Source organism: Lepidochelys kempii, chromosome 7 (genome assembly GCF_965140265.1).
Source record: "Lepidochelys kempii isolate rLepKem1 chromosome 7, rLepKem1.hap2, whole genome shotgun sequence".
NCBI classification, from domain to species: domain Eukaryota; kingdom Metazoa; phylum Chordata; order Testudines; family Cheloniidae; genus Lepidochelys; species Lepidochelys kempii.
The window spans coordinates 82431108-82457995 of NC_133262.1; the positions used below are offsets into that span (position 1 = coordinate 82431108).

At 40.4% G+C, this 26888-nt stretch overlaps 1 protein-coding gene across 2 annotated transcripts in view; it reads left to right on the forward strand.

Moving 5' to 3' along the window:
• The first annotated feature begins 3387 nt into the window (after positions 1–3387).
• SUPV3L1 (Suv3 like RNA helicase) overlaps positions 3388–26888 on the forward strand; it is a 35859-nt gene continuing 12358 nt past the window's right edge. Inside the window, exons 1-8 of one of the 2 annotated variants that reach the window (XM_073353510.1) lie at positions 3388–3697; positions 16738–16815; positions 17195–17302; positions 18549–18663; positions 20780–20948; positions 24132–24243; positions 25398–25475; positions 26490–26581. In XM_073353510.1, the coding sequence (XP_073209611.1) occupies positions 3436–3697; positions 16738–16815; positions 17195–17302; positions 18549–18663; positions 20780–20948; positions 24132–24243; positions 25398–25475; positions 26490–26581 (1014 nt within the window). In that variant the 5' untranslated portion in view covers positions 3388–3435. Of the gene's footprint in view, positions 3698–16737; positions 16816–17194; positions 17303–18548; positions 18664–20779; positions 20949–24131; positions 24244–25397; positions 25476–26489; positions 26582–26888 lie in introns of those variants that run through there. The other variant, XM_073353511.1, reaches the window with a different exon arrangement.

Below are 26888 nucleotides of genomic sequence, written 5' to 3' on the forward strand. Positions count from 1 at the left end.
GTTTAAATGGGGTTATTTTCTACAGGAAAGGTTGGAAGTTATCAGGCTGTTTATTAGTAACAAGCCAGGCTGAAATATAGCCAGCAGCTGGCATAACTAAACATTTTTGTGGGCACAAAATGCATTTATTGTGGCTCAGGCTTATGTTTTCCATCAGTGAAAAGCCTGAGTTGCTGAGATGCAAGTCGAGGTGAGAAGGAACACCCAGCTCAGGATACGTGTGGCCCGGGGTGGATATAGAGTTGCCAGCTCTGTTTGACTCTATTCCGGAAGGTTTCATCATATGATGTAATAGCAGTAATGGCTGACCTTCTGTACTCAAACTCATTCACTGCAGAGCCATCCTTTTGCCCTCGGTGGAAATAAGGAGCATCATATGAATCAATTTCACATTTTAAGCATAGTGTATAAAAAAACAATATTACAAAATCTCCAGTTGTAATGTAAATCTTATTTTTAAATAGCAAGATTGGGTTTAGGTTACTTTGCTTGTTAACGCATGCTTAAATGTTTGTGTGTATATGTGCGTTAGTTAATTCCATTATTTAAAAATACAGAAAATAAAATACCAAACCATTAGAAAATGACAGGTACAGCAAAAACTCATTGATTAGACTTAAAATCAAGTATTACTGTATTTACGTTATAGAAGTTGGGTCTTCTGTAGCAGAGTGCCTTTGCTCAGAGTTTTTCTTCTTAAATCTGTACTTCAGCTGGCTTCTTGCTGCTTTGAGCAACTCTGGGGACTTTTTGACATATTCATAAAAGTCCGCACATGACATACTATAATTCAGTTGCACCTGTAACTCTGCTTTCACAACACTTTCACTCAGTCTGTTTCTTTCTTTGCTCCAAAGCTGAGTCATTAAGCTGAAGACCCTTTCACAGTATGCATTTGAGACTGGAATTGAAAGTGTGAAAGATACAAGTTTAAACATTTGGCTGTTTCCACTTTCTGGAATTTGTTTGAAAACTTCTACCCATCTTTGATCTACTTTTTGCTCCTTTGAAATTATTTCTCTTCTTATTTGCTGTAAAACGCAGTAATCATCAAACAGCTTGTCAAAATCAATCTCAATGCGAAGAACTTCAGCCAACTTCTCAAGATCAGACCATTTTACTTCACTGTCCAGTGAGAGGATTGACATATGTTTGAAAACAGATGTCTTGAAATCATACCATTTCTCAAGGTATGTAATGCATCTTGAAAATGCCTTATCTGCTTCCTCCTTAAATTTCCTCTTATTAGATGGAGAGACATTGCACAAAATAGCTTGAACTGATCTTCCATAAAAGTTATCCTCTTTCCTTCTCTTTAGTTTAGAGTGAAGACTTTCCATGACACAATCTAATTCTGTACAGCTGGCATTATTGCATTCTAGCTTTTTGAGTGCTTCATAAAATACTCCCATCAAGTTATGCAGAAAGTAAACATAACAAAGAGGGAGAGACTCCTGCTCATTCTCACTGAATGCTTCCCATATAATCTTGACACATTCTTCTTCCCCCTCTGATATGAAATATGCCTTTAATGCAGGCCAGCACTGTAGGACTTGTTCTATCGCAGGCAGAAGGGACAGCCACCTAGTTGGTACATGATGCAGAAGTTCCTTGTACTCAATTTCTACAAATTCAAAAAATGAACTGAGAGATTCTGCCTTTTTAGCAGAGGAAGAGAACTCACTATATACTTTCAGGACAAGACTTTCAACGTCAAAACTCAAAGCTTTCATGCCATTTTTAATACAGTTATGAATTACATGGCATTTGCATCCAACCTCAATAATTCTATCATTCAATTGTTTAAGCTTCTGACAAACTGACCTGTGTTTCTGAAAATTAACAGATGCATTATCAGCCACATAAGATGATACGCAGTTTATACTGAGGCCGTTTTCTTCTATAATATTTGAAATGCGTGCAGCAATGGCCTCACTTGTCTCATCATTATCGTGGTAAAAATCAAGCAAGCCATGTTTAATCCCTTCTGTCTTGGAAAAATAACGAACAGTTATTGGGAAAAACTTCCTACTTCCCTTATTAGAGGCGTCTGATCCAACTGAAAAAAACCCTGCTAATTCAAGATCATTTAGCAAAAGTTCTTGCGATTTTGGTGCCAAAACATTCTCAGTAATGCTAGTTGCTTTTGTCCGTCCACAAGACATTTTTCTTGCAATTTCTGAATCCGGTAGAAACCGTGGAAGCATATTGTTACCACATTGACTAGCATAACTTAAATGATGAACCACACCATGGTAAATTTCTCCAATTTCTGCTGCCGTCACTAGATTTACTTGAGGTGCGTCCTTTTTTGTAAAAAAAGATGCAATCTGAGGAGTTCGTTTCTGATTTTTCACAGCTTCCTTGTGTTTTGTACATTCTGCATGGATGTTAACAGCTCGTCTCCCTTCATATTTAATGGAAAATGTTTGACGACACAAAATGCATTCTGCTGTAAATTCATCGACTTTGCGAAGCCAGTTTTTATAGTCTGGGTCTTTACACCAGTTGTCATTGTAACAACAATAGTATTTTTTCTTCTTTACGATACCTTCAGAGCTGCTATGTTTCGAGGAGCCCTCACCCTCATCCATTTCTGTTCTCTTTTTCGGAAAGTGCGAGGCAGTTGCAGTGGAGCGTAGACTAAAGTGACCCAGACAACGCAAACGTGCCTGCGTGCGTGCATGTATCAGTTACGCTGCACAGGCTGCACGTCATGACAAAACACAATCACACAAGATGAAGAAATGCACGCACAGTGCACCTGTGGGGCAGGCAAATGCACATTCCCATGGCACTTAAAACCCGGCGGGGCCACTGTATCAACTGGATTCACCATTCAATATGCATTTTCGAAGTGCCCTGGGACTTCTGGCCCCGGCTGCTCTCAGCAGTCTCCTGGCGATTTAGATGTAAGTCCTGGAGACTCAAAGGCGATCCTGGAGTAGTGGCAAGCCTGAGCGGATCCCGGGCACGCCGCCCCAGCCCGTCGCTACCAGGCATCTCACGAGCCAGCACGGGGCCGTTCGAGGGGTCCCAGGCCGCCCCTGCCTGCGAGCGCTCCCCCTGCCGCCAGCCTGGCGCCGCTGCTGCTGGGGCTCGCTGTTGACACCCAGGCAAGTCCCCGCCCTGGGCCCTTCTACCCTAATCTCGTCATCGTTAATCGCCGGCGGCAGCCCTGCCTGCCTGGCCGTCCCCGTGTTAGAGACCAAGGAGGGTTTCGGGCCGGGTATTGGCGGAAGGGGCGCCGCCGGGTTCAGCATTTCCTCTCCCTCTGGATGCATAGCAAGCCTGGCGGGGCTGTTGCCATCTTTGTTAATATTTTCCCCATTCAGGCACCTTACCGGGCAGCCCTGCTCGGGGGCCTGTGTCACTCTGTGATGACGCAGTCGGGCCGCGCCGCCACTTGCCGGCGGAGCGGAGGGTGTTGCGTCTATGTATCGCTGCGTATGGCTACTGTCCCGGCTGCCGCCCCACCTGGGACTCTCGCCCCGCTATGCCGGCGCCGCCTCTGCCGCCTTCCGGAGCCTGGGGGGCCTGCGGCACCCGAGCCGGGCCGCTGCCGCCTCCTCCTCGTCCGAGGGGAACGGCGGCAGAGCCCTGGACACCTCCTTGTTCGTGCCCCTGCACGTGCAGCCCCTGGGGCCGAGCCCGGAGGGGGACATCGGGGCCGAGCTCACCCAGCCGCTCAACAAGAGTAAGTGGTGCTGGGCCGTCCGGGACGTGGAGGGACCGTGCGTCAGGTAGCAGGTGAACAGCGTTTGGCGTAGTCCCGAATTGTAACTATATCAGGAAGTAGTCAAAACAACGTATCTGAAGGGATCAGTCTTGGCATTGTTACAATTCAGGCCTATGCTAAACTCTCTTTACCTCCTACCTGGTGCAGAAGTCCCTCTGTCATGCTGTAGCAAGTAGCTGTTAGAATATTATCTATTTATGGAGAACTGTAGTCTCTTATTAGAAAAGTAGAGAAATGTGATGTTACAAGAACAGAAATATATAAGAAATCTTCTTTCCTTTACAGTGTCTTCATCATTAGCGTAGGACATATCTACCCGTATATTACTGAATTATTTACCTGTTATCATTTCCTTTTAACAGACCTGGGGCAAGGACCTCTGAATTGTTCAGATATGGTGATTGTTCCTTAAGCATAGTGATAAAACAAATGTAACCAAGAAACTACAAATCTTAATTTGTTGAAGGCCTACAAGGTGTGTTATATTTGGAGGAAGAACCTGTGATTTTGTTTTCTTTGCCCCTTATTATGGAAAATGTTGGATTACCATAGTGGGCTCTTCACTGGCTAGGTTGAAATCTTGTGGGCAGTCACTTTTATATGTGGTAGCTTCATAACTTCACTATCACAAATCCTAACCAGTCTGCATCTGAAAAAGTTTCCTCAAATTTCACTTTGTGGAGTGCAGGTGGTAATGCTGCCAAATGGCTGAATTTTCTCCAGATCAAAATCAAACATACCTGCTCATGAGCATTTCTGGTAAATGCCCATCTATGTTAGAAACTTATTACACACACCACTGTATCTTGGAGGATCATCTTCAGGCACCAGTGTGATGACTTGGGGAATCTGTCTATGTACAACACATGAATTCTGGATGGTGTTACAAAGCTGCTGTTATGGATTATTGTATTATGGCAAGTGCATCCTCAGTGAATGGTGAATTCACCATTTGCTGAGAGGGACTGTAGCACATTTATCCCAGTCCAGTTACTGTGGTGGTTTATTAGATCATTAAATGGTCGCCTGTTCAGGTAGAACCATCTTGGGACAATGGATATGCAAAGGAGGATGTCTAAGCAAAGAAGCTAGTCCCTCCATCTTCTCTGCAGGGGGAATGGAAAATCCCCAAGAAGAGAACCAAGGGCCCAGGTGTTGGTATGGGGATAGATAAACTCAGGAGACTATCGGATAAACAGGAAGCTTTGTCAGGAGAGAGGAAGAGATGGGTAGGCTTTTGTGGCAGGTGGTCTGTTCTGGGTGACCAGCCAAGGTCAGAGATGGTCAGCTCAGATAGAAAGGTTCCAGGAGCCTGAAGAAAAACCATGAGCTGCAAGGGAAAGATCGTGGACAGCTCAGCCCAAGCCAAAGGAATTCTTCAGAGTAGGGAGGAATCTGAAGCATGTGTATAGATCTGTGTATTTCTCATGTTAACTTAGTAAAGAACAGTTGTGTTTAGAATCCTGTACAGAGTCTGTCTGTTTGCTTTCACTGTCATGTACCCTTAAAGAGAGAACTTGTAAACCAGAAGGTTCATTCTCTGGTGAGATTCTGGGGAATGTGATAGAGCTGCTGGGGAGGCAGCACTAATTTTAGGGCCTAGATAATTGGTCTGCAGGGTCCCCTGCCAAGAGTAGTCCATCTCCCTCTGCTCCACAATGTACAAGCTCTATGCCAGCTGCCTGGCGTCGAGGATCATGGAGTGGTCGGTGAGCGGGGGAGCCATCAGCTCCACCCAGAAAGGCTTCATGTCCTGCGAGGGCTGCTATGAACACAACTTTGTCCTCCAAACCATCATTGAAACGGCCAGAAGGGCGCGGAGGCAGTGCACGGTAGCATGGCTCGACCTGGCTAAGGCCTTTGGGTCCATGCCCCACCACCACATCTTTGCCACACTCCAGGAGTTTGGGATGCCAGAGAACTTCCTCCATGTGATCCGAGAGGTGTACGAGGGATGCAGCACCACCATTTGCTCGGTCGAAGGGGAGACCGCCGAGATCCCGATCCAGAGCGGAGTTAAGCAGGGCTGTCCCCTCAGCCCCATCATCTTTAACCTCGCCATGGAGCCGTTGCTGCAAGCAATCTCCAATGGCGCAGATGGCTTCAACCTCCATGGTGAGAGGATGAGCTTCCTGGCTTACGCGGATGACCTGGTCCTGATCGCGGATGACCCATAGAACCTCCAACATATGCTAGATGCCACCAGTCGAGCTGCCGATTGGATGGGGCTTCGCTTCAATGCAAAGAAGCGTGCATCTCTCCACATCAACGGCAGCAAAAGGGACTCGGTGCAGATGACAGGGTTCCAGATCCAGGGCGAGCCCGTCATTCCCCTGGCAGAGGGGCAGGCGTACCGGCACCTCGGCACGCCGACGGGTTTCCGTGTTCGGCAGACACCCGAGGACACCATCCAGGAGATCTTGCAGGATGCTGCCAAGATCGACGCCTCCCTGCTAGCACCGTGGCAGAAGATAAAAGCCCTGAACACCTTCCTGATCCCCCGCATCTCGTTCGCCCGAAGGGGATCCGCCGTGGCGAAGGTACCCCTCAACAAGGCAGGCAAGATCGTCTGGCAGCTGGTGAAGAAGTGGCTGTTCCTTCCCCAGAGAGCCAGCAACAATCTGGTCTATATCGCCCACAGGCATGGTGGTGCCAATGTCCCCCGCATGAGTGACCTGTGTGACATCGCGGTGATCACCCACACCTTCCTCCTGCTGACGTGTCCCGATGCCATGGTAAGGAACATCGCAGCAAACGCCCTCCATGACGCAACAAAGAAGCGGATCGGCAGAGCCCCCTCCAACCAAGACACCGCCAGCTTCCTGAGCGGTTCCCTGGATGGTGAATTCGGACGGGACGGGCGCAACATCGCTTCATTGTGGTCCTGTGCTCGCAATGCCACGTGTCGCCTGGGGAAGCGCATCAGCTGCTGCTGGGAGTGGTGCGAGGAGTGCCAGGAGCTGGGAGTCCGAGTGCCGCAGATCAGGTCTGAGGACAACACCATCATCACCCCGAGCGCCAGTGGCATGCTGGAGAGGACCCTGAAGGCAGCCATCCACTCGCTGTACATGGAAGCCCTGAAGCGTAAACCGGACCAGGGTAAAGCCTTTGAACTGACTAGCAAGTGGGACGCCAGCAACCACTTCCTCGCCGGGGGTGGCTTCACCCGTTTCGCTGACTGGTGGTTCATCCACCGCACCGGCTCAACTGTGTCCCGCTCAACAGAGCCGTCCGCCACGGGAACCGAGACAAGCATTACAGGAAGTGCGGCTACTCCAACGAGACCCTGCCCCACGTCCTGTGCAGCTGCAAGCCCTACTCCAGACCCTGGCAGCTGTGCCCCAACGCCATCCAGAACCGCTTAGTGAAAGCCATCGCACCACGCCTGGGGGAGGTCGCCGTGAACTGCGCCATCCCTGGTACTGACAGCCAGTTGCGACCTGACGTGGTAGTCACTGACAAGGCCCAGAAAAAGATCATCCTCGTCGACATCACGGTCTCCTTTGAGAACAGGACCCCGGCCTTCTGGGAAGCCCGAGCTCATAAGCTGGAAAAATACGCCCCTCTGGCCGACACCCTGAGAGCGAAGGACTACGAGGTGCAGATGAATGCCCTGATCATCAGAGCCCTGGGCGCTTGGGACCCCTGCAATGAGCGTGTGCTGCGGACCTGTGGGATCGGTTGACGCTACGCACGGCTCATGCAGCACCTCATGGTCTCGGACACCATCCGATGGTCCAGGGACATCTACATCAAACATGTCACCAGCCACTGACAGTACCAGGAGGTGTGAGCTGGTACGACATCGTGCATCAACTATGGGAAAGGGACTGAGAGACTTTTTCCATTGGAACATATGAACTGGAACCATAAACTCACTGAACATTAAATCCCACCAAATGAGGGTAGATCCATCCCCATCATCGTATCCATTCATTATACTCCACACCTGAACATATCCATTATATGGACAACATACCCCCATATCTCAATGTCTGTACTTTGACCGGTTAAACTTTTACCCCCAATCGGGGAGATTGCACATTATGTATCCCTTACGCCACCCGTTCCTAAACCAAATTTCGCACCCCTTGATAATCTGTACCTTATTTCCTGATAACCAGAAACTTTTATGCTTAAACTCTGTACCGTTTTCTTTTTATTTCAACATTATCTTAATAAAATTATTAAATCTGAGACACAGGTCTGGGGGGCCAAAGCTAGGATGATGCCTAAACTCTTACCAGTCCCAGCAAGCTAAGGGCACGTGGGAGTCAACATTTGGTGCCCTTCACAGCAGTCTGATCAGCGTCCAGCAGGGGGAGCTTGACCAGACCTGTCATAACCATAATGTTCTTTAACAGCTGTTTGTCAAAGACTGAGATTTTTTCTTCTTGGTTTCATTTTTAAAGATGAGCAGAAACACTTTCTAGCTGGAACATAAGTGCAGGATTCTGTGTGTGTTTCAGTGGTTAACATCATTAACAACTAAAGCCTTGTAGGGAATTGTATTCACTTTAATGCATTCTGTGCTACTGAAGCTGTTGAGTGTTGTAGGAGCATTATGGAATATTGAACTCTGGCATTGGAAGAAAATAAAAGAATCTCTTGCTCTAGTTTAGTTTATTTTAGAAGTCATGTACAGTAGTTGTAATTCTTGTCATCTTGCATGATCCTTTAGTTTATGTGGAGTTTAAATTAAAACAAAATAGGAAATGCCTTGTGCCCTTTCAAACATTTTGTTTGTTTTCATGTCCCCATATATGTGATCAATATTTCCCTAGAACTTCAAAGCTTTCTTTCGAGATGCTAGGTGTAATCCAGTTTTTCTTTTTAAAGTTTTTTTAAAAATCATTCACTTATTAATTCTGAATTTATTTGTCCTCTTCCACTCAGGAGCAATGTAATTTTGTCAATACGTGCCATAAAAACCTTAGGACTTGCTAAACGAGACAATTTTGTTGAGCTCTTGGTGCTGTATAAAGCTGAAAATGACACTGGTGCTCTAAAGAGTGCAGGATCTAAATTAAAACAGTTTTAGATAATGCATTAGATTATTAGATGCTGTCCTAATCTAATGTTAGTTTGGACAGTAAATGGTCTGTGCAAAACGTACTGGTGGGAAGTGGGAAACCTATCAAAATAATATGAGCATAAGAGCTGCTATACTGGGTCAGACCAAAGGTCCATCTAGCCCAGTATCTTGTCTTCTGACAGTGATGAATGCCAGGTGCTCCAGAAGGAATGAACAGAACAGGGAATCATCAAGTGATCCATCCCTTGTCGCCCATTCCCAGCTTCTGGGAAACGGAGGCTAGGGACACCATCCCTGCCCATCCTGGCTAATAGTCATTGATGGACCTATCATCCATGAATTTATCTAGCTCTTTTTTGAACCCTATTAAAGTCTTGGTCTTCACAACATCCTCTGACAAAGAGTTCCAGACTGACTGTGTGTTGTATGAAAAAATATTTTCTTAATCTTACTTTGTTTGGTATTACTTTATAGCAAGCTTATTATTATTATTGTGATTATTGCCACACAGAGTGTTAGGTGGAAATCCTGAACTGTCGTGCCTTCCTAAGTCTGAGGTGTGTGAAGACTCCTCCTTGAGTAGCAGCTGGAGCCTGGAACTGGCAGTGATTGAGAATTCAAATACCAGTAAACCAGAGAATTAGTATCTTTGTTACATCTTCTAGCTTCCTTCACATGCTTTTAAAGGGCAAAGAGAGTTTGCATACAGTAGAACTAGACTGAAAGATGATAGCAAGTAGAGCCAGATAACCAGCTAAGTGGGCTGTATCAGTGGTCTTTATTTGATGTGTATTAGAAATGCATTTCAGTATTTTTTGTTCAAAATTATAACTTTGAAAAATGGTTTAGGAAACACACACATAGAATCTGTTTGATCTCTAGTAACCTATGGGCAGAGAACAAGGCCTATCTTGACAGATTAGTTAAATTCTTCACCTTTCCACAAATAATCGATTACTTTAAAATGGCTAAAAGAACTGATGTTTTCGTGCTCTAAGTTTGTGAGGAATGCAATGCAAGAGCCCTCCAAGCAAATGTCTGTCCTCTAGCTTTCTCTGTTCTGCTCCCAGTAGGTTCTGTACTTTGAAGTGCAGCAGTAATAGTAAGGAAAAGATCTAACAACATTTATCTTTTCAAATATTCATCCCTCTCTTAAAAAAACAAGAAACCCTCAAACCTTTAAAGCTCTCTATGGATATGCTGAATGTGTACTGTGTGATTCCTTTCATTGTTAGCAATTTTGAACAAAGATTCTATAAAATTGCATTCTCAAAGTAAAACTCAGGAAAGAGTTATAAGTGGATTAAAAGATGTAATAACTGATCCTGTAAATAATGAGGCTGACCATTTTCCACAGTATGCGTAATTCTGCAATGAATCACTTGTTAATTTTAATGAGTAACCGTTTGTAGTAGCCAAAAATTCCAGAACACTCAAATGAACATTGGCAGCTTAACAATTAAGGTTATGAAGACTTTGATAATGGGTATGCTGCTTAACTTTTTAAACTCTCAATTCCACACATCATGCAGACTCAAAGATGCACACTATTAAATTTTGTGCATAATATAATTCCATAGGACCTGTAGGTGCCATAAGGTTTTTATGCAAGAGTGGGTTAAAATTGGAAAGGCTATCGATTCTGAAGTCTCCTTACATAGATTTGTTTTAAGTTTTTTCAAACAACAAAACTGAAGTTTGAAATATCTTCCTGGTAGTTTAACTAAATATACTTTAAACATAGAATGTCTTGCAATCTGTCTATAACTAACTGGAAATCCTGAGTTTCTTTATCAAGTTCACTAGAGGAGGTGTACTTTTAAAATGCCTGTCCTCTCTGAGTTAGTTTTAGCACGGTTAATTGATATTTTACAGACAAGCCTGTATTAGTAACTTGGTCTTGTAGCCATTTTAAAATTTTGTTAAAGTACAAATAAATTAATGTTATAAGAATACAAATGTAATAGGATTCTACTGGTGGCATCCTGATCAGGAAAAGGATGTTGAATGCACAATGTGCTGGGAAGTCAGAGGCAGCTAAGTATAATAAAACAATAAGAAAGGGTGATTTCAACTACTTGTATATAAACTGGTCAAATGTCAGCGTGGGAAAAGGTTCAGAGAAGCAATTTCCACACACCTTAAAATGGTTGCTTCTTGGAACAATTATTCTTAACTTAGTTCTAAAGAACTTATGAATTGATTAAAAAAGTAATTATAGCTGAGCAACTAACTCATAAGTGACCATAATATAATTAGCTCAACATCCTTGGGGGAGAAATCATATGAAAAACTGGCACTGTGACATTAAACTTGAAAAAGGAGGTTTTAAAAATAAGAAGAAGCTAGTCAAAAAGACCCTATGTTAAAGGTGAGTGAATTTAAATCCTTTGGCTCAGCATGCAGTTTATTTAAGCACACTGTAATAGTCACACCTCTACACAAAAAGGAATCAGGAAGGGAAAGGCGAAAAAAGGGTTGTTTAATGGCAAGGTTCAAGAGGCTGTTTGAGTGAAGCAGGTAACCTTCAGAAAATGAAATTTCAATTCTAATAAAGGAAATGGAAAGGATCAAACTGTGTCAAGTAAAATATAACATGAAAAGAAAAGGAGTACTTGTGGCACCTTAGAGACTAACCAATTTATTTGAGCATAAGCTTTCGTGAGCTACAGCTCACTTCATCGGATGCATACTGTGGAAACTGCAGAAGACATTATATACACAGAGACCATGAAACAACACCTCCTCCCACCCCACTCTCCTGCTGGTAATAGCCCATCCAAAGTGACCACTCTCCCTACAATGTGCATGATAATCAAGGTGGGCCATTTCCAGCACAAATCCAGGTATTGTTTCATGGTCTCTGTGTATATAATGTCTTCTGCAGTTTCCACAGTATGCATCCGATGAAGTGAGCTGTAGCTCACGAAAGCTTATGCTCAAATAAATTGGTTAGTCTCTAAGGTGCCACAAGTACTCTTTTTCTTTTTGCGAATACAGACTAACATGGCTGTTACTCTGAAATATAACATGAAAGTTAATTGTTGAAGGGGTTTTGAAGAATAAATAGCCAAAGACATAAAATAAATGACAGGAAATATTTTAAGTAGATCAGGAAAGCTGAGAGAGAGTCAGTTGGTTCATTGGTCTACCAGGGCATAAAAAAAGATACAGACATACCAGAGAAGCTGAGTGATCTTCTCTTTATCTGCCTTCAGCACAGGAAGTGATGAAGAGATTCTGCCTTTGGACCTACACTTCTCAGGTAATAAAGTTGAGGTGCTGTTAGAGTTCAAAGTGTCAGAATAGGAATTAGTAGAACAAATTTGATTTAAAATTAAGAGCAAGAAATCACTAGGATTTACTTGATGGTATATGTGCAAGAGTTCTGAAGGAATTTAAGAATAAGGCAGTTGAGCTTCTAGCAAAAATATCCAATCTGTCATTGAAATTGGCTACTCTTCAATAAGACTAGAGTGTGAAATGTTGAACCTGTCTTTGGAAGAAAAAAAATGCTAACACTGATGCTAGGAATTGCAGTCTTGTGAGCTTTACTTCAGATTTAGGATAAAGGTTTAAAAATAGAACTAAAAGCACCTAGGTGAATATGACATGTTGGGGACAAACCTGCAAAGCTTCTGTAACTTACTTGGAATGTCAAAAAGCCTGTGACAAAGTACCTCACAAAATGCTCTTAAAGAAGCAAAGTAGTCAAGGAATGAGAGCTAAAGTGCTGTCCTCTGACTAGAGATTGGCTAAGAGAGACAAAGCGAAGAATAGGAGTAAATAGTCAAATTTTCAACTATGCTAGATTGCTCAGAAGGGGAAAGGTCAGAGGTAAATATGGGGATCATCTATATAAAGTGCATATATACAGAGAGAGAGAGACGAGATGAAACCAGAGGATAGATCCCTGTGGGGATTCACCCATGAAAGCTTATGCTCCAAGACGTCTGTTAGTCTATAAGGTGCCACAGGACTCTTTACCGCTTTTAATAGATAGGAAGATGAGGAGCCCCTAAAGGTGATGCTGAAAAAACAATTAGAAAGACAGAATAATAATCAAGAGAACAGAGATTCATGTAGGTGTAGAACGTAAATGGTGAGTGCTCAGTTGTGTAAAAGACAACAGAAAGATCAAGAATAATTAGAGAGATGCTCTTTGACTTAGCTGGGAGGAGGTAATATTGTTTTATTATGTAGCATACTATCTAGAGGTCTCAGTTAGGGATCAGGGCTCTGCTGTCCCTAGGTGGTGTACAGACATTAAGGCTAGATCTGTGCTGTGGACTTTTACTGGCACTGCTGTATTGGTCAGCGATATGAAGAGTTGTGATCCCTGACTGTCAGAGTTGTGCAACAGAAGTCCCTAGTGTAGATGCAGCTATACCAGCAAAAGTGCAGCTTTGTTGGTATATCTTGTTTCATGTGTGGGGGGTGGTTTTACCACACTGGTAGAAAGTGCAGCTTTGCTGATGTAGCTGTGCCCACCGTAGGAGCACTTCGCCAGTATAGTAGGTCAGTATTCCTTTAATAGTAAAGTTCTCTTAGTGAAGACATGGCCTTAGGCATGAGATTCTAATTGTGAGAGGAAGTAGAATAGTTTAGGCCAGGTCTACGGCACAAAGTTTTGCTGGCATAGCTGCATTGGCTAGGAGCGAGCGTGGGAGAAAAGAAATTACACCGCCTAGCTGACATGGCTATGCCAGTAAAACCTCCAGGGTAGATGTGACTGTGGTGACAGAGTTCTTCTTTGGCTTAGCTAGCAACCTCAGGGAGGTGGTGTTACTGTGCAGGCAGACTAACTTATTTTGCTGGCTTATGCTGCATCTACACTTGGGCTCTGCTGGCATCATTATATTGGCCAAAGCTCTGTAATGTAGACAAGCCCTTAGAAAGGAAGAGAGTGTGCTTAAAGTCAAGAGGTATGGTGTAGTCCCAATGCCTTACTGCTTAGGATAATAAATAACACTGACCTGTAAGTTCTGTAACTGAGTTTAGATTCATGGACATGTACTCAGTGTCAAACATTAAGTATCTCCTGCTCTCCCCACTCTTCTCAAAGCTAGTTCTGGAAAGTCCAAAGAGGAATTTAGGGGTTTCATTTTTTATTTTTATTTTATTTTTTTTTTTGAGAGAGAGAGAGCTCTGGCGAATAAAATATTCTCACCATGCATTCATAATTGTTTGAGTGCTGTTCTAGTTCACTCAGGGCTTGGGAATTGAACAGAAAATGCAATACAGTGGTGCTAAAGTCCCCCCGCGCTGTTCTGCTGGTACTCTGCCTTTGTTAGCTGATGCTGCAGGGTGCAAGTTAAGGCATTCAACTGTTGCAGTCTGTGCTGGCACCATGAGATACAAAATAAATTAAAAAAAAAAAAAAGGCTGGCAAAAACGTGGCGGATGGGAATGTGTACAGATCTAGACCAATTGTACTTAGTGGCCAGGTCAGCTATTTCATAAAATATATTTTTTTTTTGTGAGCTCAGAAATGAGGCCCAGTTGACGTGTAGCTTGTAAGGGGAATCTTGAAAGTAAAATTTACCCTGTAGTTGCTCAGAATGCTTAGCTTTTTCTCTTGATTAGTCATGTTAACTTTTAGAATAATATTTAGTTAGCTTCATGTTTTCAGAGCTTTAGGAATATTAGGTATGAGTAGAAGTAATTAAAGGATAGATCATGAATGTCTGGATAATGGACAAAGCATGTCTAGTAGAATGAGTGCAATCTTCTATTCAGTTGCAGATGGAAGTACACTATTTTTGCCACCTGGGCTCTTAATTTTTAATAAGTGCTAAATTCATACCTGACATAAACAGATGCAACTCTGATGTAACCCTGCATCTGCCTTGCAGAGTTAAGGGTTATTACACTGTGCTTAGCTTGCTTTCTGATGTTTCAGGATTCTTAGAACGTATATATCTTTTGCACTGTACCATGTGCTACAATAGCCAAGTGTATTGGGTAAGTTGGAGTGACTGCTCCAACTCTAGATATATTAGCTTATATTGTCTGACCATTTTTATTTGGATACTTCTGAAATGGGTGAACTGCCTGTTCAAGAAAGACCTAACGCGTAGCTTTTGTTATTAGATGTTTAAAGGTAGTGACCCTTTATTTTAAAGGTAAATGAGGTTTTAATTTGTAATGGTTTTAAAATTATAGTACTGCCAGGGCTGGTAGAATTACGATTAAAACCAGATTTCCATTTAAATTTATTTAGGTTTATATCCTATAGCATGGGGTCTAATCTGGTTGGAATTTGGGATTTGTCATTTTATACACTGAAAAGTTTTCTGGCTGGTATCTTGGTTCTAAGTGTTAATCTTCTTAAAACAACTCGTTCTTTCCTTTTCCCCCTAAACACTCAAATTCAAATATTGATCTGTGAATTCTCGATTTTTTTCTCTTTTTTTAAACTAAGGCTAGGGGGTTGAAGTGATGGGATGCAATGGTTATTATTTATGTTTAGACTTCCGTTACTTGAAGTATTTGCAGTCATGTTTAGCAAACTGTAAAGGGGTGACTGCAGGGAAGGGAGAAATGCAGAACAGTAGAGAAGAAACTGTTGCCTGAGTGAATATGTAGTCAGGTTTTCATAAACCACTCAATTTGCCACATAGGCAATTAACATTTTAGTCTTCCTTTCTGTTAAGTTAAAGGGAAGCTGTCAAGACTGGTGCCTAAAATTAGTCTGATAATTTCTGTTTAGGTTTGTAAGGATCAACATTGTTGCGCATGTGTGCACTATTCTTACGTAGTTCATATTCTGACTACACAGTACTGCTTTTTTAAAGGACTTCTTATATGCTATCGATACTCTACTTGCTCAAAATAATCTGATGGGCAGAGTGAAAGGATAACATGATGTACGTGCTTGTCACTTGACATGATGTACGTGCTACTGAGCAACTGGAGGGGAAATCTGCTAATAGTACCACAACTCCTGTAGGACCCATATTGCCTGGTGGGGAGAATGGTCAGAGCAGTAACACACAGCTCCTTGCAGCATCTCTCTTCTGATCTAGGTGCTGTCTTTCCTATAGACGTGTGGGGTTGGAAGCCTTCATCTCCCCCGGTTCCTCTTTGATTCTTGGTGCAGTCACCTTGAGGGGTATTTTCCAGGAAACTTTTTGGTGTGAAATTTGTAGAATTTTCTGTCTTCTGCCCGCTACCAGCTGCAGGGGAGGCTCCAGCCTTGTCTTAAATATATTTCATTATTATATATTTAAAAAATTATTTAGCAGTTTAGAAAGTGGCATATTCTCTTTGACTGGGCTAACATAATGTTAGTGTTATTATGTTGTGATCAAAGAAGAAATAAGTGATTTGAACAAGCCTTTGACAGAATCTCCAGATTAATAGGAAACTAAGTGGTCATGGTTGTGTGTGTATGTATGGGATGTAAACCATTATGCTTTGGGTCACAGCCTACCATTAACTAACAAGAGTAGTAACTGTGCACTACATGTTTTCTTGCACCTTCCTATAAAGTATCTGAGATAGGCTTCTGTCAGAGACAGGATACTGAACTAAATGGGTCACTGGTCTGATCCAGTATGGAAATTCCTCTGGAATCACTTGAGATGATGGCCATCCCCAGTACAAGGCTCAATGTCAGTTGTAATTAAACTTAACGAAAGTAAGAGTGTGTTCATGACGACAAGCGCTCGTTTTTTTACAAACATTTAGATCCACATTTTTTAAGGTATTTAGGTGTTGTGCTCAGTGTGGCAAGGCCTAAATAGACCGCTTTCAAAAATGACTTAGGAGCTCAAGTACCACTGACTTTCAGTGAGACCTAGGCTGCCAAGTCAAGTTAGGCAATGCCTAAATACTTTTTAAAATCTGGACCTTAGACTGAGTTGAACAAAATAATTGTAGTCTTTCTTAATTATATTTTGAGCAAAGGTTAATCTGACATGTCAATTAAGTTAAGAAATTCTAAATTTTTATCTTACAGGTGAAGTCCTGAAAATCTTAAATAAGTTTTACAAGCGGAAAGAAATGCAGAGACTGGGAGGAGAAAATGGGCTGGATGGTAAGAAAAATGGAATTTGTGGCACCAATTATATTTTAAAATGAAGTTATGACCTGGATGTTTTTTCTTGTGTTTTTTCCTTTCTAGTAGAATAACTCACACACATCGTACATCAAACAAATGTGTCCTCTTGGGTTTTGCCTTATTTTTTAGCTGCTTTTAGCAAAACTGTTACAGGCAAACACTATTGTCTGAGCAGCTTGCTTTTCTTTTGTAATCTGAATGTTTGTGTACAAAAGATCTGAATAAGATATATTGTGAAAAATATATTATTTCTAGTTAAGTAACTTGATTTAAATTGACATTTTGCTTGTTCTATTAGGTATTTCAAAGTGAAACTTTGTATGTAACAGTGAAATTTTTTCCCCTCCTTCCACAGCTCGTCTTTTTCACCAAGCATTTATAAGCTTTAGGAAGTACGTTATGGAGTCCAGTTTCCTGAGTGCTGATGTACACATTATTCTAAATGATATATGTTGTGGTGCAGGCAAGTATATAGAACATCTTTTCAAATAAAACTTAGTTCGTTAATAGTTTTACTTCCTACTCTGGCTTGTATAAAGATAAAGAAAACTGAGTCTGAATCTATGAGGTGCTCAATGCCCTTGAAGCCCACTGAAGAGGGAATGGAAGGAGTGGAGGCGTACTTCACTTTGTGGGATCTGGCCCTTTAGCACTTATTGCTCTCCAGACCACCATGAAGCTGCATATCCTGAAGTACATCCCTTCCACAAAAGTATCTATTCCTTGCAAGTTACAAATTTTAAAGAAAAAGACTTGATGGCCATGTTTACTTTTTCCATTCCATATATTTTTCTGTTACGGCTTTACAACTTCTATGATCTTTAAGGGGCTGTTGGAGAATATTCTGATGGATTACTGGTTTTAATATTGCTTACTTTCTCTTGATTTTTTGTAGACGCTGGAGAGTATACTTTTGATCCTTTGCTTTGTTTCTTTGGTGTGTTTTGTTGTTGTCGTCAGTACTGACACTGCCATTCATGTTCTGGTAATTCCATTCTGTAACATAATTAATAATGTCTGTGCCTATGAAGAGGAGATGCTAGCTGATGGCTATAGAAGCAGCACAGGAGTGCACACAGCTCTACTTTTAGAATATGTTCTACAAAAACAGTAGTGTTTTATTTTTAAATGGCAGTTCTAAAGTGTTAAATGTGACAAAAATTCTCTATACTTGAAATATAGTTTAACCTACTGTACTTTAAATTATGGACCCAACATATTTGTTAGCATCCTTTTAAAATTTTCATAAGCTTCTAAAATAGTATACAGTGGCACATAAAATATTTGTCAAAGCAAGTTGAGGAATGAGCTTCACCCCCTAACAAACCTATACATGAAAGTTTCAAACTCATCTTAATTTTAATACAAAATACTCAGTGATGGGAGTCATACCATACTAATTGAAGAGCATCAAAAATAAATTAAAATTTTTATTTGGTTTAGCCTAAACAAATCATCCTAAAAATCTGCCTATTTTGGAAATCTTCTGTAACAAATTTCAGTAAGATGCTGTGGAATAGCCAAAGTCACTGTACTGAAGTTAGATTTTGTTTTCTTGTGTGTTTTTTTTTTTTTTTTTTAATACTAGATTGTATTGCATTATAGGCTTAATGAGTCCATATTATTGTTATACTTTTTTCAAAAAACCCATCTCACGAACCCATATTCGTTAGAAGTAGCAAACTTTGTTAAAAGTGTTTGTCTTCCAGGTCACGTTGATGATCTCTTTCCGTTTTTTCTGAGACATGCTAAGCAGATCTTTCCTATGCTGGACTGTATGGATGATCTGCGCAAGATCAGTGACTTAAGATTGCCACCCAACTGGTTAGTGTTTTTAAGTGTCAGACTTTCATATTATTGCTGTCAGTGACAGCAGTTTTCATGCTAAAGACTATACTAATTTCATTGTCTGCAAGATGTTGTTATAGCTAGTTATCAGAATTGATACTGTGCGTACCTGGCTACTAGTATCAATACAAATTGGAAATAATGTATAGCTAAGAGTAACAGGTTTTGATTAGTCCAGTACGGTTTAGTAGTTAATGCTTTGTTATATAATATCTAAACCTAAGATGGAGTTCAGGCTCATGCCTGTGGTTGTCCAATCTTTGGTGGGTAATGATTTCAGAAAAACGTGCAGAACCTTGAAATCAAGGGTCATAGTGACATAGAATCATAGAAGTACAAGGCCCAAAGGGACCTTGAAAACTCCAGTGCAGCCTCCTGCACTGTGGCAGAATCAAATAAGCCTAGACTGTCCCTGACAGGTATTTGCTGAACCTTTTCTTAGAAACTTCCAATGATAGGGATTCCACAACCTTCCTTGGAAGACTATTCCTGAGTTTAACTATCGTTTATAGTTAGAAAATTTTTACTAATACCTAACCTAAATCTCCTTGCTGCAGCTTAAACACATTACTTCTTGTCCTGTCTTCAGTAGCTGTGGAGAACAATTGATCACCATGCTCTTTATAGCAGCCCTGAACATATTTGAAAACTGTTCCCCCCCCCGTGCCTGGTTTTTTAAATGTTTCCTCATATATCCAGTTTTCCAAACCTTTTTATTATATTTTTTTTGCTCTCTTCTTGACTCTCCCCAACTTGTCCACATCTTTGCTAAAGTGTGGTGCCCAGAATGGGGCAGCAGCGCCGAGTAGAGTGGAACAGTTACTTCCTGTGTCTTACATACAACACTCCCGTTAATACACCGTGGAATGATATTCGCCTTTTTCGCAGCAGCACTGCGTTTTTTACTTTTAATCAATTTGTGATTTGCTATAACTCCCAGATCCTTTTCAGCCATATTACCACCTAGCCCAGGGGTTCTCAAACTGGGGGTCAGGACCCCTCAGCGGGTTGCGAGATTATTACTTGGGGGGTGGCGAGCTGTCAACATCCACCCCAAACCCCGCTTTGCCTCCAGCATTTATAATGGTGTTAAATATATAAAAAAGTGTTTTTAATTTATAAGGGGGGTTGCACTCAGAGGCTTGCTATGTGAAAGGGGTCACCAGTAAAAAAGTTTGAGAGCCACTGACCTAGCCAGTCATTCCCTATTTTGTAGTTGTGCATTTGATTTTCCTTCCTAAGTGAAGTACTTTGCCCTTTTCTTTATTGAATTTCCTTTTGTTGAATTCAGGCCAGTTCTCTAATTAGTCAAGTTTGTTTTGAATTCTAATCCCATTCTCCAAAGTGCTTGCAACCCCTTCAAGCTTGGTGTCATTTGCGAGTTTTATAAGCACGCTCTCTGCTCCATTATCCAGGTGATTAATGAAATGACACATTTGCTGGAGAGTCAGGTATTGGCTTGTTTTTCTAAGAATAACCAGTTTTGCAGATGCTTTGGACCTGGGCTTTATGACATAAAAGTTCAACCGTGGCTATCAGATCACTTTTACAATCCTCTTGTGCCAGGAGGCAAACTTATTTGATGTGATGTCTGTTACTATCAGTGTTCTTTGCCAAAGAATTACAATTAAAATGAGAGGGCTTCAGTTATGAGATTGCTGTTCCATTATCCGACATTCTTTTTCTCCTCCCCTGTTAAACAATTTTAGCTTGTTGATAGAAACTACCTCTACACAAAGCTGTCTTTTACTCATATTCTATTCAATAGACAGTAAGTCAAAACTCTAAAAAGTAAATAAAAAGAATGCAGTAGTAAGACAATAATAGTAAGAATATTATTTGTTGACAACGGTATTCACATATTTGACTTTAAACTTTCTGAAATGGTCAAGAGGTCGACTAATATTTGGGGATTATATTGAAACCTCTTTGTACTTGATTGAGTTTAAGAACTATCTCCTCCCAGTCTTTTGTTTTATTAAATGACAATTTAAAATAAATGGGCAAATAGCACAAATTCACTTGGGATTTCACCCAAATCTGTATCTGGATGATAGATTATAATTATTTTTGTCTTTGTTTTGTGTTTTAGGTATCCAGAAGCCAGGGCTATTCAAAGGAAGATAGTCTTTCATGCTGGCCCTACAAATAGTGGAAAAACTCATCATGCTATCCAAAGATACTTGGCAGCAAAATCAGGAATATACTGTGGTCCATTAAAACTGCTGGCCCATGAGATCTTCCAAAAGAGTAATGATGCTGTCAGTATGTTACTTAAGCAATTTCTCTTCAACTGTACATGCATTCATGTCATTATACAAAATATTTTCTTTTAATAAATGTAAGTTTTTAGGGTAGTCTTTGAAATAATCTCTGCTAAAATGTAGTCTTGAATTATGATACTGTCAGTGTGCATTAATACTAGTGATGCACAGAAAGAGAGGAAATGGTGTCCAAAGAACTTCATGCATGTAGCAGTCTATTGCCCTTCAGTCACTGGTTCACCCCTGTGCTTACATTGGCTTTTGCTAGCTTTCTTGTAGGACTGTCTGGGGAGTGGAGATGACTGCCTCTGTTCCCCTTGACCTTGCATTAAGGCAGCTGTCCATGGACTGTGACCTTGGGAAAACAAGGGCAGTGTTAGGTTGGGATGATCACCGATTGACATATCAGAAAAAAACACTTTAATTCAGGTTACGTTAAATAAAATAATTCTTTTCATTAGCAAATTACAGAAATAGAAACATGAAAGAAAAGTTGATTTTTATATAAATCACTTTCTTGGGTCACTATGTAAAGAGGTGTTAGATTTAATTGGAGAAGTGTTTTTAAACCATGAAAACCAAAAGTAGTAGCAAGTTCATTTCTTGCCTTCCAGCTGCCACATTATGTCCATCTCCCTGCTAAAAGCCCTCCAGATTGGTGGACCAGTCCCAGGAGCTTGTTACATGTATTTTCAAGGAAGTACTTGTGTCAAGGGACACCATGTCTATAGAGTTTCCTTTCTTTTTGGTGTGGAGTTTTATCCATCTCAGAACATCAATAGGGGAGGGCATTGTTCTCTAGTCAATACATAATATAGAATTATTTATTCCTGTTGTACAACAACTTGCTAAGCTAGTTTCATTTCTATTCAAAGTAGCTACCCTGGCGTATACTAACTTCTCTCTTCCTGTTTTAATGTTTATATTCGTACTAGTGGGCATTGAATAAAATGTTTTACCCACTTGCAGCAAATGCTTTGATTTAAAGGGCATTGCTGTGGTCTTGCTTTAGGTGGCTTGAATAAGATTTCATTAGCCCCGCTGATTGCCTTCAAAATCTGTGTAGGTCTTTTTCTCTAGTCTGTTTCCAGCTGCATAGAAGTTGCAGAGAGGCAAATAGAAATGGTATTACGAAGTATTAATTTAAAAGACTAAGTATTAAAATCACCAATATTTATATAGTAATTACGTATAAATCTGTAGTAGTGATCTGTCAGTAAAACATGCTTAGTTTTGGTTAATTCTTTAACAATAGTGATTTTGTAATTCTCACCATTTTAATTTCTAATATATTTTACATTAATACGAAATTCTAATCCCTAGGACCAAACATCTGCCTTTGAATAAGTAATCTGAAACCATATATTGTGTATGTATGTAGGAATGCGTGCATGTGCACCCTTTGTTAGTGGAGTTGTCATGAAAAATTTCTTTAATCTATTGAGGATTCTTTGTGCTCAGCATATTGTATGTTGTTGCTAATATGATTAAAGCATATACTTCCTGGGGCTGGAGAAATACAAAGTTAAAGCATAATGATACTACATTGCAGGAACTGGGGAATGGGTTCAGGGGAAGAGCTTCTGATTACAGAAATTAGTAGTCTCTAAATGTTGCCTTCCACATATTAGAATGTAATTGAACATAGAACAAAATATTTACTGTACTCCATTGTCTATCTTCTGTAAATTACTTTTGGCAGGGATATCTCAAGGATAAATCTATCCCTACTCTAAAAGAAATCAAACCAGAGATGGTAATCCACTAGATCACAAGGGTGGGTCGGAGGGAGAAAGATAACTTATTTTATTTAGATTTTGTTTTAGAGGAAACTATACCAAAAGGCACTTAATCAAAGTGACCAAAACTTCGGATGACTTTTAAAAACACAGCACCATAGGAACTGCAACAAAATTGAGCCGAAAGACATGTTACACCGCTCCCTTGTCCTACCACATCTCATTTAATCAATAGACAATGATCGATACAATTTAAAACCACCCATCAGAGAGAAATTGTATCCTCAACTTCCTCCCCTCCATGTCTAGAAGGTCAACAAAATTGGGCTCTATCTGACCACATATGTAGGAATGTAGTATACTTGGGTTTATTTCTGTGACATACCAGCGAACAATTCAGATATGAACAGGTCTGTCACCCCTGCCAGACAACCTTTGTTAACTTATAAAGCCTTGCAAAAGTAGCTCCCACCTGGGCCGCTCGCAGTTGGCCAGCATGCAAACCACACTGCATGTCACCGTGTAAGTGCAACCAGCCAGCCACACTTGGGTTATGCTCTGGCTTTCACCAGCCTTGGTTATACGCATGGTGACCCCAACATGCCTCCAATCCCAGATTTCCCCCCAGAAATGTGTGTCCAGTACTGCTCAGCCCTCTCCTGGACAGTACAAAGTATTTTAAATCTGTTATTCTTTAAAAGGAACAATGTGCCATCTTATTATCTCAAATAGTATTCAGACACTTTAAATTAAACACACTGGATTAGATAACAGTAAAACAAGTTTATTAACTACAAAACGATTTTAAGTGAGTACAAGTAATGAGGCATAAAAGTCAGAAATGGTTACAGGAAAAATATAGGTAAGATATTTACCAAACTTCACTTCAATCTGATATAGTTTAAGTTTCTCACCACGTGGTTTCAGCAGTGTTACTGACCAAACCCTGTAGATCAGGATCCCACCCTAGAGTCCAAGGAATGCTTTCTTTATTGTGTGAGGTGCTGTGAATGCAATGGGCAGGGAGAGAGGGGGTGGTGCTTTAGGGCATTTGTCCCTTATTTTTACGGTTTCAGTCCCTCTCTTGAAAAACGGCATGAGGAGGCAAAGAATCTATGTGAAAGGATGTTCCCTGTTGGCTTTTTCTCACCTGTTTGAGCTTTCTTTGTTTCCCTTCCTGCTTTGACTCTGTTTACTGCTTCAATGTAAATTAAGCAGAGCATGCATTCCTTTGTCTAGGACAGATCTGTGGCCCAGACTGAGGTTTTCAAATGCTACCTTACAAGATATGCCCTTTGCAAAGATTATTACATTAGTTTGTAGGGTGTAAATACAGGGGTATATTCTGTTCCAATTTCCAATTTTTTTTTTCCCCTTTGGGAAATATTCTAATTCTGTTTTTAAGAGAGTAATTTAACTTCAACTTTCTTAATTCTTTTAGAGTGTGCCATGTGACTTGGTAACAGGAGAAGAGCGTGTTCTTGTTGATCCAGAAGGCAGACAAGCAACCCATGTTGCTTGCACTATTGAGATGTGCAGTGTTACTACGCCTTGTATGTATACATGGTTATTTTCTTCATATACATGCGGTTTTTTATATGCAATGATGCTTACACCCCTGTGTTGAAATTATTAATAATATTTGAAATTATTAATATGGAAAACTATGAAACACTAATTTACCATAAATTCCTTTATTAAATCCAAAGGCCAAACTAATACAATTGCTCTAAACATGCTTATTAGTTAGGCTTTTTAGCCAATTTACTACATCCAAAAAGTAACAAAACGTTTATAAGAATTTGATCAAGATACTTACAAACAGGCTGTTAAATCCAGGGGTGCTTAGACCAAAATACATCAGTTCCAGTGTGGTCAGGCAGGTATTAGCAATGAACCCTTTAAGAGTTTACCTTTTATATCCTTTAATAAGTAAGTGATGTCATTGCCAATTATTGACTTCAGGTAAAAAGCAATTTGAGACAATTCACCCTTATTTCCAGTCTTAATCCAGATAAGATTTACAACCTCCTTACTTCTCAAGGCCTTTCCTCCCCTCCTTGCTGTCCAACAATTTTCCCATTGCACCTGAGTTCACACAGTCTTTAAACACTGGTTTGTGGGTTGGCGAAGGGTCGTGTTGGCTCATTTAAAGACAGTTTGTCTGTGTTTTATTTAAAACCACCTGCAGTCACCCCTGTTGGTCAGAGGCATTCTTTTTAGAAATGTCCTGTTATCTCATTAGTTATTCTTTAAACAGACATGTTCCCTACTTTATTCCTTCTGGCCTTACCGCTTATTATTTTCAAGGCCTTCCTTCTACTTGCTAGGCAGGGTGTTTCTTTACAGTACACACACATTTTCTTAACCAAACATAAGCTAACTCTAATTCTTTAATTTCATATTTATCTTACACCCTATAAGAGGTTAAACTTAAGCAATTCATTCTAGTCTTGCAAGTGCTGTATGTATTCTTATTTTTAATTTAGCAATTTCTGACCTCTGCTAAGCACTGTCATCTGAGAGTTATTAAATCTGGATACTCTCGGCGCAATCTTGGAATGCAGAAGAGATTGAATTTGAATAATTCTTGTAGGAAATAACTTCAGTTATTTTGTATTGTGCTTCTTGGAAATGTTCCTTCATATGTAGTCGTGCCATCTAGGTGCTGCTCTTCACCTAGTATCTTAATTTTCTTGTTTTTAAGATGAAGTGGCTGTCATTGATGAAATTCAGATGATCAAAGATCCGGCTAGAGGATGGGCCTGGACCAGAGCACTTTTAGGTATACCCATCAATGTTGAAACTGAGCCATTTTACATTTAATAACCAAGTGTGTTAAACTTACCACTAATTATGTTGAATGCATTTGTTATTTGTTTACCTGCTTGATTAGTAGAGAAGCCTCATTTTATCATATAACCTACTTATTATACTTTTGTAGGTTGAAACATTGTAATTATAGGTAATCCAGCAGAATTTTAATTTAAATTTACTGTTAAATGTGTGCTAACTTGGCAAATAATACACATTTCTATAATCTTTTTAATTTTAGACTTGGCTGATTATTCCTTCCCCCCCCCCCCCCAAAAAAAAAGTGGGTTTAATTATAAACCAAATTTCTTGCAGGCAAGTGTTTTCAATTTTATATTTTTTTCAGTTGGAATGTTTGAATTTTTTTTTGTCTTCAAAAACGGGAAGACTCAGTTTTGGGGTTTTTCTCTCCCCTTTCTTTCACCACTGAATTTAGCAAAATGATTAAAAAAACAGAACATTCCTCTCCCTTCTCCCCCCTCCCCAATTTAGAGTTAGAGTGTAAAAAGGAAACTGTAACTTTTCCATATTTGAGGAAATTTTGAGAAGTTAGAGTAGAAGAGTTAGTTTCATTTTTCTTTTTACAAGTGAAGCAGTCAAACCTTAGATATGTGTTCCCACGTTGGGCAAATACAAAGATGATGGCAAGGCACCAAGAGGGTGTAAGCAGAATATTAACTTTTAAGATAGTTATCAGATGGATGATTTGACATTATATAATAGTTGGTAAGGTCAAGAATTGCTCCATTGAAACTTAGCAGTGTATATAGTGGTGGTTTAGGCAAAGGCACAAGCAAAAGCTACAGTGACTATAAATATGTAGGAAGGAAAAATCAACAAGGAAAGAAATCCCATCCTTTATTGACATCTTCAGTAGGCAGGATTTTTGTTGTTGTTGTTGTAACCATCTCTGTCAGCTCTCAGTATTGCTGGTTTGTGTGAACATGTATATTTTAACACTTTATCTCACTGCATTTTTTTTCAGGACTCAGTGCAGAAGAAATTCACATTTGTGGAGAAGCTGCTGCTATTGACTTGGTGACAGAGCTCATGTATTCTACAGGAGAGGAAGTGGAGGTAGATCTTATACTGTCTCCTTTTTTCTCCCCTGTCCAGTGGCTATAAAGTTGTTTACACTTTACTATCTAAATATTGCAGGTGTCTACTATATCCCTCATTTGAGAAAATACTGATCAAATCTACAGGAGTCAGAGCTTGTGCTTGACATGTTGGCTATGTAAGCCTACTGAATCAAAAGGGGGTTTCTTAAAGATGTTGCAAAATCAACCTTTTTTTAGCAAAAATATTATTGCCCTTACCAAGAGAACAATGGATCTTAAAATTTCTACTGACTTATCCAGAGGGAGTGCTAGATCTATGCTGA